Raw genomic sequence first — 16,883 nt, forward strand, 5'->3', positions numbered from 1 at the left:
TAAAGTGGCACAACAGCAGAAGTTTGTCTTGTGTAGACTTCAATATTAGGTTCCATCAGTCAGCTTAGTGCAACTTTTGTCTTCCTTTGTTTTATCAAAGTGTAATCTGACAATATAGCATAAAAGTTTGTTTTCCAGAAGGTCAGACAGGACCAGAACAGAGCTGGATCATCATTTCCAGCTAAACTTATTGACAGAAGTATTCAGCGGGGGCCTGCACTGTGGTGTAGTAGGCTAAGCCTCCACCTGCAGCCCAGCATCCCATATGGGCACTGGTTCGTGTCCCAGCAAAGCTCCTGGCTCATGTCTTTGGTCTGGCTTAGCCCTGGCCATTGTGGGCATCTGCAGAGTGAACCAGCAGATGGTTCTCTCTGTGTCTCCCCACCCTCCCACCCCTGCCTCTGTAACTCTGCCTTTCAAATAAGTAAAAATAAATCTTTACAAAAATAAAAAATAAAAATATTCAGTTGTATGGCCATGCCCATTTTGTGAAAGCTTACGTATAAATAATATTGTGTGTGTATATAAATAATATGTGAGTAGGTAATATGCATACTTATAAAAGTATAGAAGAAAGTTTTTGGAGTTCTTTGGAATTCTCACCTCTGTATTATTTCATCTTCACATGGATCACAGTTATATAAAAGTCAATCCGCAGCATAAGAAAAGCAGATCCGACAACATCCTAGTTCAGGAGTTATTTGCTCTGTACATTCTTTAGCAGTTAGAACTCCTTGGCCTGTCTTTGACAGGTGGATATGCCCATCTCTATCTCCTGAAGAGGTGTTAGAGCTTTTTACTCTCCAGCTTCTCCTTCATCTTGTTTATATATCTATGTACACTTTTAATGTTCCATCGTTATGAGAAAGAAATGTGTTTGGAGTCATCAAATTGTAATTCTCCATGTTACACTACTTATTTTTTTGGGAGGGAGGGGGAAATTCAATATATGGATTTGATAGAAATTTTATATGGAGTTTGAGGTTGAGAAAGAGGGGTGAAGGTCTGGAATTTGAGAGCCCAAAGTGGTAGATCCCACTGTCTGCATTATACGTGGGTCAAGATTAATGGAACCAGGTAAGTTACTCTGCAGGTGATTGAGAAGGGTGGGAAATTTAGAGACTGAAATGGATCTCTGAGCAGGCAATTAAGCCTCTGAGTGATTGAGAAGATAAATACCAGGACAAAATCCATTCTAACAACCGATTCCGTTATGTAAAACACACCTACAGTATTTGAAATGCAACCAAGTCTGTTTTCTATGAAGGCAAGTATAAACCAACTTAATTTTAGACCTGCCTCCAGCCCCAGATTATGTTTGGTGAGAAGACAAAGAGCTGTACAGCATGAATGCACAAGGGATCAGTGGAGCTGAGAAGGCTCCTTGCCAGGGAAGTTTGGCAAAGAACTCTAAGAGGAAGGGGAAATTTCTCTGCGAATCAACTTTGGCTCTCTGGAATAGAGAACATGGAGAGAGAGGGACTAAGGAAAGCCAGCCCTATTCTACTTGTTGATACCTTAACAAGCTGTTGATTTTTGAAAGGGGATAAAGGAGCAAAGTGTGGGTAGCATTCTGTTCCCTTGAGTCAATCCTAATGAAGTGGGAGGTTCTTGAAGAAATTAATTTCCATTTAAATTCATGCATGACCCTCTTCCAGAAACCTCCAAGTGTTTTGAAATTTTTGTTGAGAGTTTCAAATGATCCAGCAATAATAAGGTCTTTTTTGACAGGTTCCATTTCTTTGGGTCTAAGTTTTATGTTGAAGGCCTGATTTCAGCCATAGAAATTTTCTCAAAATTGGAACAACTGATTATGTTCTCCTCTGTTTACTAATTTAATAGGGAAACATAAATCATGATTCTCATATTCCCAAAGCAATCAAGCTTTTAATCGCACTCTGCTCCCTGGATTCTTGCAGGAGCCGATGCCAAATTTCCTGGCAACTAAACAGTGGTTGATTCCAGGGCTTTTCTGACTTAAAGACACAGTGGAACTACTCAACAGAGAATAGAAACCTGCCCCTCCACTGCAGCTTCTGAGCTTAACAAGAGGTGACAGAAGCGATGAAATGGGTGGGTTTTACCAGGGCATTGCAGAACAAAACAAAAAGGGTCCATGCTCCGCTCTAACTGCCCCTTCCCCTCCCCCACAAAAAAATGCTTTTGAAAAGAATGACTCCATTTTCTCATCAGGAATGACTTTAATTCTTTTCCTGTGGTCACCTTTTGAGGATCTGTGGGCAGATTTTCAGTTTTGCGTCGTACGTGCACAAAGGCCACGCTATGTCGTAGGGCCCATTGATGGGGAAATTACCACAGCCAAGCCGCTTCACAGGAATTAAAGGAAGTCACTTCAATTATTTGTCCTCATTCAGTGTCTGTCTCCCCTCAGGAGAAGAAAACGGATATGATTCATAACATCTGAGTTTAATTCCTTTATTTTCTCCTGACCATTTTGGTGCTACCCAAGTCACCCTTCCTCAAGTTATGCCACTTTGTGATTAAAATGAAGCAACACGAGGCTGGACAGAATATTTTCTCTCATGCTATGTGACATTATATTCTTGTAGCCTCAAAAGAAAATCCTGAATGTGACTCCTTTTTGGTTTTTTTTTTACACTGAAAACATCATGTGAAATTTCTGTGGCCTTTCTGTGCCACTGCTATTGATTACTAGGCATCTTGACTTCCTGAAATTTTACTGACTAGGCTGGAGTACTTTACAATTGCATTCGTAATTTGAGTTTAATTTTCGTCATTATTTGTATTTTTTGTGTAATTTATATCCTTGAGGATTTTTTGTATGTTTGTTCTCCAAATAGACCTAGTGCCAACCTTAGGTCACAAGTGCTATCCACTCTTTCAAAATCCCACAACAGCCAGGACTTGGGTGAGCTAAAGCTGGGTGCCAGGAACTCAATCCGGGTCTCCTGTGAGGGTTGCAGGGACTCAATGACTTGACCCATCACTGCTGCCTTCCAAAGGCTGCATTAAAAGGAAGCTTGAGTTGGGAATCAGAGCCAGGTAACAAACCGAGGCACCTGAATACAGGACATCTTAACTGCCACCATAAATGGTAGTCCAGACACTTACCCTGCTGTCTTTGTAAATGGATCCAGTACAAAACTGACAGGAGGACCCTGAAATCATAGGCTTATTGCCCCTACTCCTGCTTTTCTCCATTATAAGTGACTTTTTTTTTTCTTTCCCTATTTTAAAATTAAATGCATTTTCTCTGGCTTAAGTTTTTTTTTTTTTTTTAAGATTTATCTATTTATTTGAAAGAGTTAACACAGAGAGAGGATAAGCAGAGAGAGAGAGAGAGAGGTCTTTCATCCTATGGTACACTCCCCAATTGGCTGCAAAGGCTGGGGATGCGCTAATCCAAAGCCAGGAGTTAGGAGTTTCTTCCGGGTCTCCCACAAGGATGCAGAGACCCAAGGACTTGGGCCATCTTCTACTGCTTTCCCAGGCCATAGCAGAGAAGTGGAGCAGCTGGGTTTTGAACCAGCACCTGTATAAGATGCTGGTGCTTCAGGCCAGGACGTTAACCCGCTGCACAGCGCCAGCACCAGTTTTTTTTTTTTTTTTTTTTTAAGAAGATTTATTTATTTTACTTGAATGGCAGAATGACAGAAAGGGAAGGAGAGACAGAGAAAGAAAGAGAGATCTTCCATCCACTAGTTCACTCCCCAAATAACGTCAACAGCAGCGCTGGGCCAGGCTGAATCCAGGCGCTAGGAATTCCAGCAAGGTCTCCCATGTGGGTGGCAGGGGTCCAAGTATTTGGGCCATCCACCTCTGCTTTCCCACACACATTAGCAGCGAGCTGGATCAGAAGTGGAGCAGTTGGAACTCCAACTGGCACTCAATATAATAAGCTGACATCACAGATGACAGTTTAATCCCCTGTACCACAAAACTGGTCCCCTGATGTTTTTACAATAGTGTTGCATTCTTGTAATTTTCTTTTTTTTTTTTTTTAATTTTTATTTATTTTTTGACAGGCAGAGTGGATAGTGAGAGAGAGACAGAGAGAAAAGTCTTCCTTTTTGCCGTTGGTTCACCCTCCAATGGCCGCTACAGCCGGCACATCGTGCCGATCCGAAACCAGGAGCCAGGTGCTTCTCCCGGTCTCCCATGCAGGTGCAGGGCCCAAGGACTTGGGCCATTCTCCACTGCCTTCCCGGGCCATAGCAGAGAGCTGGCCTGGAAGAGGGGCAACCGGGATAGAATCTGACACCCCGACCAGGACTAGAACCCGGTGTGCTGGCGCCGCAAGGCGGAAGATTAGTCTGTTAAGCCACGGCGCCAGCTGCATTCTTGTAATTTTCTACCTTAAAAAAAAAAAACACACACACAAGAGATCTTAGGTACTATAAAAATACATTTTAAATTTATATATATATCATAATGTTTTATTAAATATTTCTGAATTAACTATTTCATTAATTAAATTTTATTTTATATCTCCTTTGTTCCAAAAGTCATTTAAGGCAGCTTACATTCAAGTGATTTATGATATATCCACTATAATATCTAAAATGGAAGAGACAGATAGGAAATGCTAGTATTAGCAAGAATATAGAGCAAATGGAATTTATTGTACATAATTGTTGGAGTATTAATTGCTATGATCACTCTGGAAAACTGATTGTGTCTGCTAAGCTGAACATAATATATCCAGGAGTAGTAATTCCACCCCAAGGTATATACTGGCTGGATGTGTATGCATAAGTTTACCAAAAGACATGTACGAGAATGTTCACGATAGCACTATTCACAGTAGCCCTAAAATGCAGACTACATACTCGTTGTAGACTGAACTGTGTTGTGTTTCCCCCAGATTCTAACCTCTAACGTTACTGTACTTGGAATCAGAGCCTTGTAGAATTAAGGCTACAAGAGTTCTGTAGAGTGAGCCCTGGTCCAGTCAGACTGGTGTCCCTACAAGAAGAGGAATTTGGCAGTTAGGTGTCAGTGCGCAACAGGTTAGACTGACTGCGGTTGCCCGCAGCTCGCTGGAGAGCCTGAGATAAGGTCCCGTTCCACTTCCCACCCAGCTTCCTGCTAATGCACCTGGGAGGCAATGGATGATGCATGACGGCCCAGGTTCTGGGGTTCCTGCCACACACGTGGGAGACCCTGATGGAGTTCCTGGCTCCTGGCTTCAGCCTGGCCCAACCCCAGCTATTGTAGGCATTTGGGGAATGAACCAGTAGATGGAAGATCTCTCTCTCTCTCTCTCTCTCTCTCATTCTTCTTGCCACTCTGACTTTCAAGCAAACTTAAAAAAGAGAGAGAGAGGAAGAAGAAATTTAGGCACAGACATGGATGTACTGAGTGGAAACCACATGAGGATGAGGTGAGAAGTCAGCTGTCTACAAGCCAAGGAGAGAGGCCTCCAGTGAAACTTTGGCCTTGGACTTCCAACCTCCAGAACTGTGAGACAATACACTTCTATTGTTTAAGTCACAAGTTATGGTGTCTTGTATGGCTTGCTTTAGCTGATGGAGACACTCCTCAACAGTAAAATAAGAAACCATGGTATTTTCTTGTAATAGAACATAGTACAGCAACAAAAATTACTTCTACATATATTGGTAAAGATGCATTTTATAAACATACTATTGGGTGAAAGAAGGCAGACACATGTTAATAAGGGAATTGAACTTCTCTGAAGCAATGTGAAACCTACATTCAACCTGAAAATTATTTAGAACAAACTCTTAATGATTTGACCAATGTCAGTGCAAGATGAAAACATTTTCCCACGTTTAGTATCTCTGGGGAGTTAGGAACCATGAAGATTCCCCCCAAGTTTCCAGCTGTGTGGTTGCCTCCAGCTCACCTCTGGTTCTTCATGACAGGGGGTTGCAGGTTTTCTCTTGACCTGTTGGTTGTCCTGAGCAGTAGCAACTGTGCTGGCCTCGGTCTGAGAGCTTGGAAACTGGGAAACACCTCGTGTTTTTTGCTTCTCCCAAGTGTCAGCTCTCCTCCAGAATCTACCTGTTTCTGTTCACTGTCCACTGCCTTCAGATACATGTTCTGTATTTTGTCCAGAGCCTATAGTTGTTATCAGCAGGGAGGCCAATGCTTGGTCCTACTACAAGCAGAATTCTTCTCCCTTGTTCTCATGGATTACACCTTCCAGTATCTTCTTGAGACATGGAGAATATATTTTGTGAGAACTCATATATGTCCAATAATGTCTTTATTTTATTTGATTAATAGCTGAGGCTTGGATAGTTTGACAATAATATTTACTAAGAATATTTTAGATGTCATATCATTGCCATCAAGTTTTCATTATTGCTGTTGCAATGTTTGACTTGAGTCAGTTTCTTGATCTTTTATATTTGACTTGTTTTATCATCTTGAAGTTATTAGGATATTATCTCTTTGTTCCTAGGTTCCAGAGATTGCACGATAGTATGCCTTGGTATGAATTTTCCCCCTGTTTTTTGTGTTGGGTTTTCATTGGATTCTGCCATTTTTTTTTAAAGATTTATATTTGTTTGAAAGACTTAGTTACAGAGAAGCAGAGGCAGAGAGAGAGAGAGAGAGAGAGAGAGAGAGAGAGAGAGAGAGAGAGAAGTCTACCATCCGCTGGTTCATTCCCCAAATGACTACAATAACCAGAGCTGGGTCGATACGAAGCCAGGAGCCTGGAGCTTCTTCTGGGTCTCTACATGGATGCCATCCTCCTTGGCCATCTTCTACAGCTTTCCAGGCCATAGCAGAGAGCTGGATCAGAAGTGGAGCAGCTGGATCAGAAGTGGACTAAAACTTGTGCCCACATGGGATGCCAGCACTGCAGACAGCGGCTTTACCTGCTATGCCACAATGCTGGCCCTTGACCCCCGCCGTTTTTGAAAGTCAACATCTTCAGTTTTAGGAAATTTGACTAATCATTCATTCATTCATTCATTTGAGAAGCAGAGAGACAGAGAGCGAGCTCCCATCTGCTGCTTCACTCCCCAAATGCCTATAATGGCCAAAGGCCAGAGCCAGGAACTCAATCCAGGTCTCCCACATGGGTGACAGGAACCCGACTACTAGAATCATCACAACTGCCTCCTTGGATTTTTTTTTTAGCTGGGAGCTGGAAGGAAGAGCTGGAGCTGGGCATTGAACCCAGGCATCCTGATGGGGGTGTGGGCATCCTAATCGGCATCTTAAGCACGAGGCCCAACACTCATCCCTAATTGTTGTTGTTGTTTTAATTCTTTTCTTCTTTTCTTTCCTCCTATTCTTTGGAATGCCAAATGATATGATATTGAATCTTCTGGGTTGATCTAATTTTATTTTTTATTCTATCTCCCATCTTTTTGTCTTTCTGCTCTATTTTCTAAAAGATGACCTTAAAATGTTTTCCCAGTGCTTTTCCCAAAGTTTTGACTTAGCAACCATACTTAGAGCTCTTTCTTATGCCCTAGTTGTTCTTTGGGGTTGCAGCATCCTTCTTGCAATCCCTTCTTCTCTCTAAGCATGTGGAGTATACTCTTTCCCTTCTGCTCCGTGTTTTTTCTTTGCTTCCTCCAAGTTCCTTTTTTTTTAATTTCCTTCATTTGGCCTTTGACTGTTATCCTATAGGTTTCTCTTAAGTCCCTGCAGATAACTTGGTTCTTCATTCACACTTAACAATGAGGCATCAAAAGGTGGGCGTTGTAGCACCATGGGTTACACCACCATATGGGTTACCTGCACCTCATATTGAAGTGCCTAGTTCGAGTCCTGATTCCTGTGCTTCCAGTCCAATCTCCTGCTAATGTGTACTCTGGATCCAGGCAGAAGATGGCTCAAGCATTTGGGTCCCTGCCACCTGTGTGGAAGACCCAGATGGAGTTCCTGGCTCCTGGCTCCTGGCTCCTGGCTGTGGCCTGGCCCAGCCTCGGCTGTTGCAAGCACTTGAGGAATAAATCAGAGGATGGACGATCTCTCTCTCCTTGTCTGTCTCTCTTTCTCTCTCCTTCGCTCTCCTTTCAGACATTAAAAAAAAAAAAAAATCTTTGGAAAAAGCGAATGAGGCATTAAAAAGCCGACTTTGCATTCTGTGTGCACCCATAGAGTTTCATTGACTGCTGGGTGTCTGCAGTGGGGTAGGCTGGCCAGTCAGGGTTTTCACTGGAGAACCTCAAATGTCCATGGATACAAGTCTTTTCTTTCAGTATTTTCTAGAGCTAAGCCTTTCTGTGTGCTTCTTGGGATAGAAGCTTTGTTGGCAGGGTTCTAGAAGCTAAAGATAAACAGGCTATTTATTGCACTGTGTAATGTTGGTACAATCTCTGGGTGGTACCTCTCCCCCTTTCTTCATTGTTAAAACTACCTCAGCTGCTAAAAGTTCCTGCTGCAGTGAAGGGGTGGGGAGTGGCGGTCTGGCTGTCCAGGTAGAGGGAGGGAGTCTAAGGAGTTGCCATTGCCTCGTTTGCAAGCAGTGCCCCTGCTCACAGCCTGAGCCTCACCTGTATGTTGAATGCATCATGTAGTGCCAAGCCTTCAGAGGAGCCTTTGGTGGGACCTGGCTCGCATCACTGTGGCTCACCTCCCACCCTGTGGCTTCTCAGGAAACAAGTGCCGGTCTCTGCTGCTTCTGGGCTCCCCTGACCTTTTCAAGGGATTCTTGAGCAGTGGTGGCTCAAGTGATCGCATTCCTACTACCCACACTGGAGACTGGGAATGGGTTCCTGACTCCTGGCTTTAGCCAGTCCAGACCCAGCCATTGCAGGCATGTGGGAGTGAACCAGCATAAAGGATCTCTCTCTCTCTCTCTCTCTCTCTCTCTCTCTCTGTGTGTGTGTGTGTGTCTCTCAAATAAATGCATCTTTTTTTTTTTTTTTTTTTTTTTTTTTTTTTTTGACAGGCAGAGTGGATAGTGAGAGAGACAGAGAAAAAGGTCTTCCTTTTTGCTGTTGGTTCACCCTCCAATGGCCGCCGCGGCCGGCGCATCGTGCTGATCCAAAGCCAGGAGCCAGGTGCTTCTCCTGGTCTCCCATGCGGGTGCAGGGCCCAAGCACTTGGGCCATCCTCCACTGCCTTCCAGGGCCATAGCAGAGAGCTGGCCTGGAAGAGGGGCAACTGGGATAGAATCTGGCGCCCCAACCGGGACTAGAACCCGGTGTGCCAGCGCCGCAAGGCGGAGGATTAGCCTGTTAAGCCATGGCGCCGGCCAAATAAATGCATCTTTTTAAAAATTAAGGAAAAGAGTTACCACTGCATTCCCAGTTTGGTATTTCTTTCTATATTTTATTTACAATACTTTGTTATACAGGAAATGTACATTTCTATGTTTTCAAATAAGAAGTTTTCTGAGTTTTCTCTTATACCCGAAGTTGGTTAATAACATAATCTAAATGGTAAGGTAGGGGTAGTATAGGTCAACTGTTATATAATAGTTGTTCAATAGTGACAGCTTTTGTTATTCTCTGTGTGACACATTTAAATGGTTCAGAGTCAGTTACAATTTTTAGCAGGATTGCAAAACACTCAAAGATGTTTAAATTGGATATGAAATTAGATAATAAATAAAACTCCGAATCTTTTCAAAATTTGTTTTATTATTTTAAAGGCAGAGTGACACAGAGAGAGGGAAGACAGAGATTTTCCATGCACTGGTTCACTCCCCAAATGGCCATAATGGCCAGGGCTGGGCTGGACTGATGTCAGGAGCTCCAACCAAGTCTCCCACATGGGTGGCAAAGTCCCAAGCACTTGGACTATCACTGCTGCCTTCCCAGCACATTAATGGGAAGCTGAATCAGAAGCTGAGCAGCCAGGATTTGAACCAGTGCTCCCATATGGGATGCTGGCATCATAGGCAGCAGCTTGATCCACTTCATGACAGTGTTGGCGCCCCCCCCCCAACTTGAATCTAATATAGACAGACAAATTTTAATTTTCTCCTTACTTTTATATTTCTCATCCTCAAAAAATTTTAATGAGCTTTGATGCTTCTTCTTAAGTTGGAAAACCTAAAATCTGCGAAGACTAGTGTTTTCTTACAAGTTATTTGGTAAGGGATTACTAATATATTCATTTTTGTTAAGGATCTCTTGCACAGCATCCTTATTTGTTTTATTTCAATCTAGATACATCTTTTAAAAATACCAGGTACACACTAACCCATCTTGCTTTTAAAACTATATGACAGTCCCTGTCCCCCAAGAGGTTGATAAAACTTATTCCCCAAGGTCAGGTGCAAGTTGGCTTAGATAGAGAACAGTCCTAAATTACATAAAGTCCTTTTATGAACTGTTATTTTATACCTTTGACATTTTTTATTTTGTGTTTTGTAGCTTCTGAGTAACTTTTTATGAGATTATAATAGAATTCTTATAAGATACTATTATAATAAAAGTAATTTTGTGATTTCACATATAATTTTACTACATGTGAAATCACATACAATAATTTCACAAATGACTTAATAGAAAACGTGGCCTGACTAGAATCTGGGTGAACCACACTTTAATAACGTATTTTACCAGAACACAGAATAAAAAGAAATCACCACTGAGGAAGTTGGTAAGCAAAGGTTTATTTTGGAGATTTGATGGTCTCTGTCTTGATTATTTCAGAATCTGGTTCTCTCTACATGTTGAGTAACCTGCCAGTGCTAAGGAGAGGCTAACTTTCTAGAAGGTACCAAACACCTGGGTGGCTAGTGTTATCCTCTCTTTCTGTATCTCTGAAAATAGCTCACTTCTCCAGTTGTGCTGTGTACAACAGCTTTGCAAGGTGGAGACAGTTCCAAGGGAACTCTTAAGAATGATGTGCTGTGGTCTAGTGGGTAAAGCTGCCACCTGCAGTGCTGGCATTCCATATGGGCTCTGGTTCAAGTCCTGGCTGCTCTACTTCCAATCCACCTCTCTGCTATGGCCTGGGAAAGCAGTAGAAGATGGCCCAAATCCTTGGGCCCCTGAACCCATGTGGGAGACTGGGAAGAAGTTCCTGGCTCCTTGCTTCAGATTGGCACAGCTCCAACCATTCTCTCTCTCTCTCTTGCTCTCTCTCTCTCTCTCTCTCTCTCTGCCTCTCCTTCTCTCTCTGTGTAACTCTTTCAAATAAATAAGCAAATCTTAAAAAGATAAAACAAATTATGTGCTTTGCATGGCTTTGACATTGGCTTGTGTGATTTCTTTCTATCCTAGAAGTATTTTTTCCCCATCATCGCTCTTTGTGTGGTGTCATTTTATTATTTTTATATGGCTCTATTACAATGTCATATAAGGCTTTATGGAAGCCAAATTGCATTTCCTCTAAAAAGCTTAACCATTGCAGAAGATATATTTTAGAATTATTTGAGGTGGAGTGGTTACCACTTGGAATGTGACGATTCCAAACTCTTCACAATGACTATATGCTTTGTTGCATTTTTAAGGCTTTGGTTCTAGTACAGTTGAAGAAATAGATGTTTGTGTTTTATGTTAAATGCCAGCCACCTGATGATCATCTCGAGGGAGACTGGTTTTATTGAGTTTAAGCTCAATCTGAAGGAAAGATAATCTGTCATAGTAATTTTCATTAAGACTTTATTAAGATAGATGTTCAGAATTGAGTTTAATTGCTTCTACAACCAGATAAGAGTGACTTCTGTGTCAAAATTAAGCATATTGGCAGGTCATTCTATATAAGTTTGTATCTAGAATTGAAGTAAACTTGGATTTTTCACTTGAAGGTTTTTTAAACAGCATACGTTTCTCCTGCCAGTTATTTGCTTTATGGACTGTTAGTTTATTAGCCCCTCTTTAAAAAAAAAAGAAGTGAGAGGAAAAAAGGCCACAGAATTATCACATTTATATATGTGAGTTTCCTAAGCCATATGGTGATTTCTAATTAGAATACAAAAGATTGTGTGCTGAGACCAACTTCATAGTAACTGCAGCAGTGGGCGTCACAGACGGAGTTTCTTGAATTTCCAACAAGGACACTTTTGAGGGAAACTGTGAGGTCTATAATTGTCCTTAGAGAAGTCTGAAAAAGTTACTGATGTGCAGACCCAGTTGGTATTTTGAAGCTCGGGATTTAATTCTGGATGCTTAATCCTCTCAGTCAGTAGCTTGACTTGATTTTTTTTTAAAGCAGCTTCAATATTTAATTTCATGTGTACCCTCTCAGTGGAGATTTCAAAGGCTACTTTGCTGGATGCTTGACTGCCTTGTCTATTTGCTCTTGTTTTGCATGCGAGAGAGAGCCAGAAGCTTTCTTCTCATTGTGTACACATAGTATTAATGGATTTACTCTGCCTGTATCGTCTCATTACTGGAAACAGCTAGAAGCACAGAAGTCTTTCAGTGTATGCAAATAAGGCCGAATCATCTACCTGAGAGTTAATATTCCCTGCTTTTAAGTGTATTCTAAATCTAATGTTTGTATTTAGAGCATAACATCCTGTTCTCTTCTTTTTCTTCTTCTTTTTTTTTTTTTTTTTTTTTTTATGGGCGAAAAGCTAAGCAGGCTCAGGCAGCTGTTTGATGTTGGCTTCAAGTGTTATTAATTTCATATTCTATTATTCTTTTCACTGTAGCACAAGTGAAGCTGATGTGGAGGCTGTCGTGGATAAGTTGTTTGATGAGCTGGCTCAGAAACAAAATGATTGTACGTAAGTTAATTTCTCTTGAAAGAGAATACATTTAGAACACAATGCCCAATCTCCACTGACCAATTAATAAGTTCCATTGCTGTATATGGGTTGATGCCACGCTCAAGTGGCAGTCATTGTATCAGCATTTTGTCTAATTTATGTGTTGAATCATGTGCTATTATTCATCAAGCTATGCATTTCCTATCTGTAAGAGATGAATTTTATAGTAATTATCCAGACAAGATTGAGTCTTTGTTCATGTTCCCATAGTAACTAGACCAAGGATTCTAAAAGTGCAAGGCAGAGAGCTGTGGCTGAATAAAGCCTGTGGAACCATTGCCGACTGCACATTTGAAGAGCTGTGTGAGAGAGTAAGTATCCAGGCACATCCCGACTCATTGGCCTTTTCACATGTTAAAATACTTCATGTTTTCCTCTCTGCCTGTTTCAGATTTTCAAATAATACTCACAAAGACAGAACTGATTTAAAAGTCTCATTAAGGGAAATATCCCAAAGGGAAATACTCTTCTATATTTGCCATGTGCTTTTTATAGACATTGGCACAAAATTTGCACTTAGAGGAGCTCAAAAAACAAAATTAAAAATGCAGAGAGAACTGTCAACTGCTGCTGAAGCAGAAGTAAAATCCATTTGAGGGGTGTTTTGTAAAAGTGAAAAATAAGGTATATTTAAGAAATTGAGACAAAGTTAGTAAACAGTGGAAAAGAAGACGAAATAATGCTGCTGTAATCCCAGGAAGATGACAGGAAGAATTTCCAGTCGTTATCCTTACTGCCCATCTACCGTTGCCATGACATCTGACCCACAAGTATTTGGGCCAGGGGCCAAGGAAGTGCATTTCCACAGCTTTGAAATCTGTATTATATAATAAATATTATATTCAAGAGAGGGAAATTATATATATATATATATATATATATATACACACACATACATACACACATTCATGCAAATGAGAAAGACCTTAATTGCAGATTCATTGTCAATATGAGTTCTATCTTTTTAAAGCTCTGTAATTCTCAGTACTCGATGGATACTCAACATATTTGTTGATTATAAATCTTGAGAAGAACAAACCCAAAGTAGACATAACCTTAATCATGATTCTTTGATTGACATGTGTAAGTGACCATTCCAGCTGGCCTCTTTATTTATCTCGATTTTTAGGTAACCAAAGAAAAGTGGTTTTTCAGGGAGAGGGAAGAGAAAGTTTTTGTGTATACCTGCCAGCTGTTTTAACAGTACTTTCCATAAAAGCTAATGACTTAATCACTTCTAACTAGCATGCATTTGTAGCTCTTAGACCAGAGAGTTGAACCCAATTAGTTAGCCCTTCAGACCCAACCCGGCTTAGCAACCGCGAGGTGCATCTGTCAGTGATCCTGTCCCGGGTGGGGCAGACCTTGTGGTTTTCCACTGAGGTAGTCTCACGGAGGGCTTGGTAACCTGGTGTCTTCTTTTTTTTTTTTTTTTTTTTTTTTTTAATTTATTTGACAGATAGAGTTATAGACAGTGAGAGAGAGACAGAAAGGTCTCCCTTCTGTTGGTTCACTCCCCAAATGGCTGCTACGGCCTGCGCTGCGCAATCCAAAGCCAGGAGCCAGGTGCTTCTTCCTGGTCTCCCATGCAGGTGCAGGGCCCAAGCACTTGGGCCATCCTCCACTGCACTCCTGGGCCATAGCAGAGAGCTAGACTGGAAGAGGAGCAACCGGGACTAGAACCCAGTGCCCATATGGGATGCTGGCACCGCAGGCGGAGGATTAACCAAGTGAGCCATGGCACTGGCCCCCAACCTGGTGTCTTAGACAGAAGTTTATTACGGCTTCCACTTAGTTTTTAATTACTTGGCCTGGGATCTGAACTTAAGCAGACTCTTCTTCACCCGAAAAGCAAAGTTTCTTCTTCCATTGAAGGGCAGCCCTGGGTGGAAAGGGGAAGGAGGGGTCTGTCGGTCCTGCGGGACCATCAGAGGATGAGCCCATGGAACAGCGGCTACCAGGTGAGCCTCTCTGTTTCTCTCCTGTGCTCCTTATTTCAGGAGACTCAGTGCCCAGAAGAGACCCAGTGGAAGAATTGTCAGAGTCTCTGTACTGCAGGGGGCTTAGGGAGAAGAAGGCTGATTGAGTCTAGATCTTGAAAAATAAAAAAATAACAGTTACAGAAATAAGTCACTTTTTTTTCTTATTTGAAAAAAAATGTGGAACCAGGAGCTAAACTCAAAATAAACAATGTGCAAATTTCTATCTTTATCTTTGGCATTACTTTGTTGATGAAATTCTAGGATGATGAAATATTACATCCTTCACAAGCTAGTTGTTCAGTCACATAGGACATGATTTTTGCAAAACTATTTAAGGACTTTATCAGTTTTTTAAACTTATGAATACTTGTTATTTTCTTTGAAAACATTTTAGAAGTTTATTTATTTGAATGGCAGAAAGAAAGAGGGAGAGAGAGGGCTCTTCCATCTGCTGGTTCTCTCTCCAAATGAACGCAACAGCTGGGCTGGGCCAGACTGAAGGCAGGACCCAGGCATCAGGACCTCCCACATGAGTGACAGGGGCCTTAGCACTTAGGCCGTCTTCTGTTACTTTCCCAGGCACATTAGCAGGGAGCTGGATCAGAAGCAGAGCAGCCAGGACTCGAACAGTGCTCATAGGGGATGCTGGCATTGAGGTAGTAGATTAACCTGCTTAGCCACAATGCTGGTCCCTCTTTGAAATGTTTTTGTGGTATAATTATCCTTGATTTTTCTTCTTCAAGTTGGGCAGATCCTCATTTGTCAGTGATGTGTACGAGGTGTGTATGATAAAGGCTTGTGTGTACATTGTGTGTACTGCATCAGACAAGCTCTGAATGATTAGCAAGATATTAACATGGTTGAGGTTAGGTCCTAGAATTAAGGGTTAAGTATTTTAAGTGGGCAGTGCACTTGTGACTGTTTTCTTGCTGTGGTGATTTTGCATTTCTTTGCATTCTTATGACTGGCAATTCAGATGTTGAATACTTACATGAAGAGGATCCTTGAAATCATTCAAGTTCAGATACAGCCTCAAACTCTTAATTAGTTATAATATCCTTATGGGCCAGGCTAAATAATTGCCTAAAACTGTTCAATAAATTAAAAATCACATCTAACCCCAGGTAAGGAAGCACACAACTGGTGCATAGGAGAGTCTCCTCTTTGGATATAGCCTACACTAGCTTTCTGGGAGATTCTTGGAGCCCAAGTCCTACCCAACCACAGCTACTGATGCCATCCTGAAAACAAAACAAAACAAAACAAAACAAAAAAACTTGGGCAAGGAATGAGTGGGGTGATCACCTCTGGGGTGATTTTTGAGCCATAGCCCCTTTCAAGGAAGAAATAATGTATGATATGTTATATAGAAATTTATCTGTGAGTGTCTAAATAGGTAAAAGGAGGGTTCAACTGGAAGCCCTTAACATTGACCTCAAAGTAATACAAAAAAGACCGGGGCATTCTGCTCTTCACATACCTCTTCTCTGCTTGCTCCAAACATAGTTCTTCAGGTCTGGATTCCTGCAGGCGGATAACATCTAGCTTCTTGGTACCCTCATCATTCTCTTTCTTTGCAAATCTATTCAACGCTGCCATGCTAAGAGGAGCATCCTGATAGTAGCTGCCTAATCCTACCAGCCAGCATAACCATGCCTCAGGCATAATTCTAAGCACTTTTTATGTTGTAGCTTATTTAATACATATAATATGTAGGCACTGGTGTTGTCCTCACTTCATAGGGGAGAAGTTAGAACACCAGGATGTTAAATTACTTTCCCAAGGCCACACAGCTGGTACATGACAGAACCAGTACTTGAACTCCTTAGTTAGTCTGAGATCAGATTTTGCACTGTTAATCACAACATTATATCTGAAAGTGTTCTAGACCCATAATCAGATGCTTTGTGAATTCTCGCATCCGAGGTTTTTAAAAAGTCAGAAAGATGGAGAAAGAGTGACAGAGGGAGAGAGTTGGTTCCCATCCACTGGTTCACTCCCCAGATGCCTGCAATGGCTGGAGCGGGGCTGGATCTGGGCTGGGGCCAAAGCCGAGCTAGGCACTCCATCCAGATCTTCCTTGTGAGTGGCAGAAGTGCTTTACCTGAGCCCAGGAAGCTGTAGTTAGGAGTTAGAGCTGGGAACTGAATCTAGGTGTACCAGTGTGGATGGTGCAATGCGGGCAACTTAAACACTGGGCTACATGCCTGTTCCTGAGCCAAGCTTTGAGACTCTCATGGAGCGTGAAGCTGGCTGGG

The 16,883-nt window shown here is 41.8% G+C and overlaps 1 protein-coding gene across 1 annotated transcript in view; it reads left to right on the top strand.

Moving 5' to 3' along the window:
- The window catches only part of AFG1L (AFG1 like ATPase), a 195,011-nt gene that overhangs the window by 139,080 nt on the left and 39,048 nt on the right, over positions 1-16,883 (top strand). Inside the window, exons 9-10 of the mRNA XM_062187646.1 lie at positions 12,527-12,597; positions 12,854-12,954. Coding sequence (XP_062043630.1) covers positions 12,527-12,597; positions 12,854-12,954 — 172 coding nt within the window. The remainder of the gene's footprint in view (positions 1-12,526; positions 12,598-12,853; positions 12,955-16,883) is intronic.

The sequence above is a fragment of the Lepus europaeus genome, chromosome 3 (genome assembly GCF_033115175.1).
Source record: "Lepus europaeus isolate LE1 chromosome 3, mLepTim1.pri, whole genome shotgun sequence".
Lineage (NCBI taxonomy): Eukaryota > Metazoa > Chordata > Mammalia > Lagomorpha > Leporidae > Lepus > Lepus europaeus.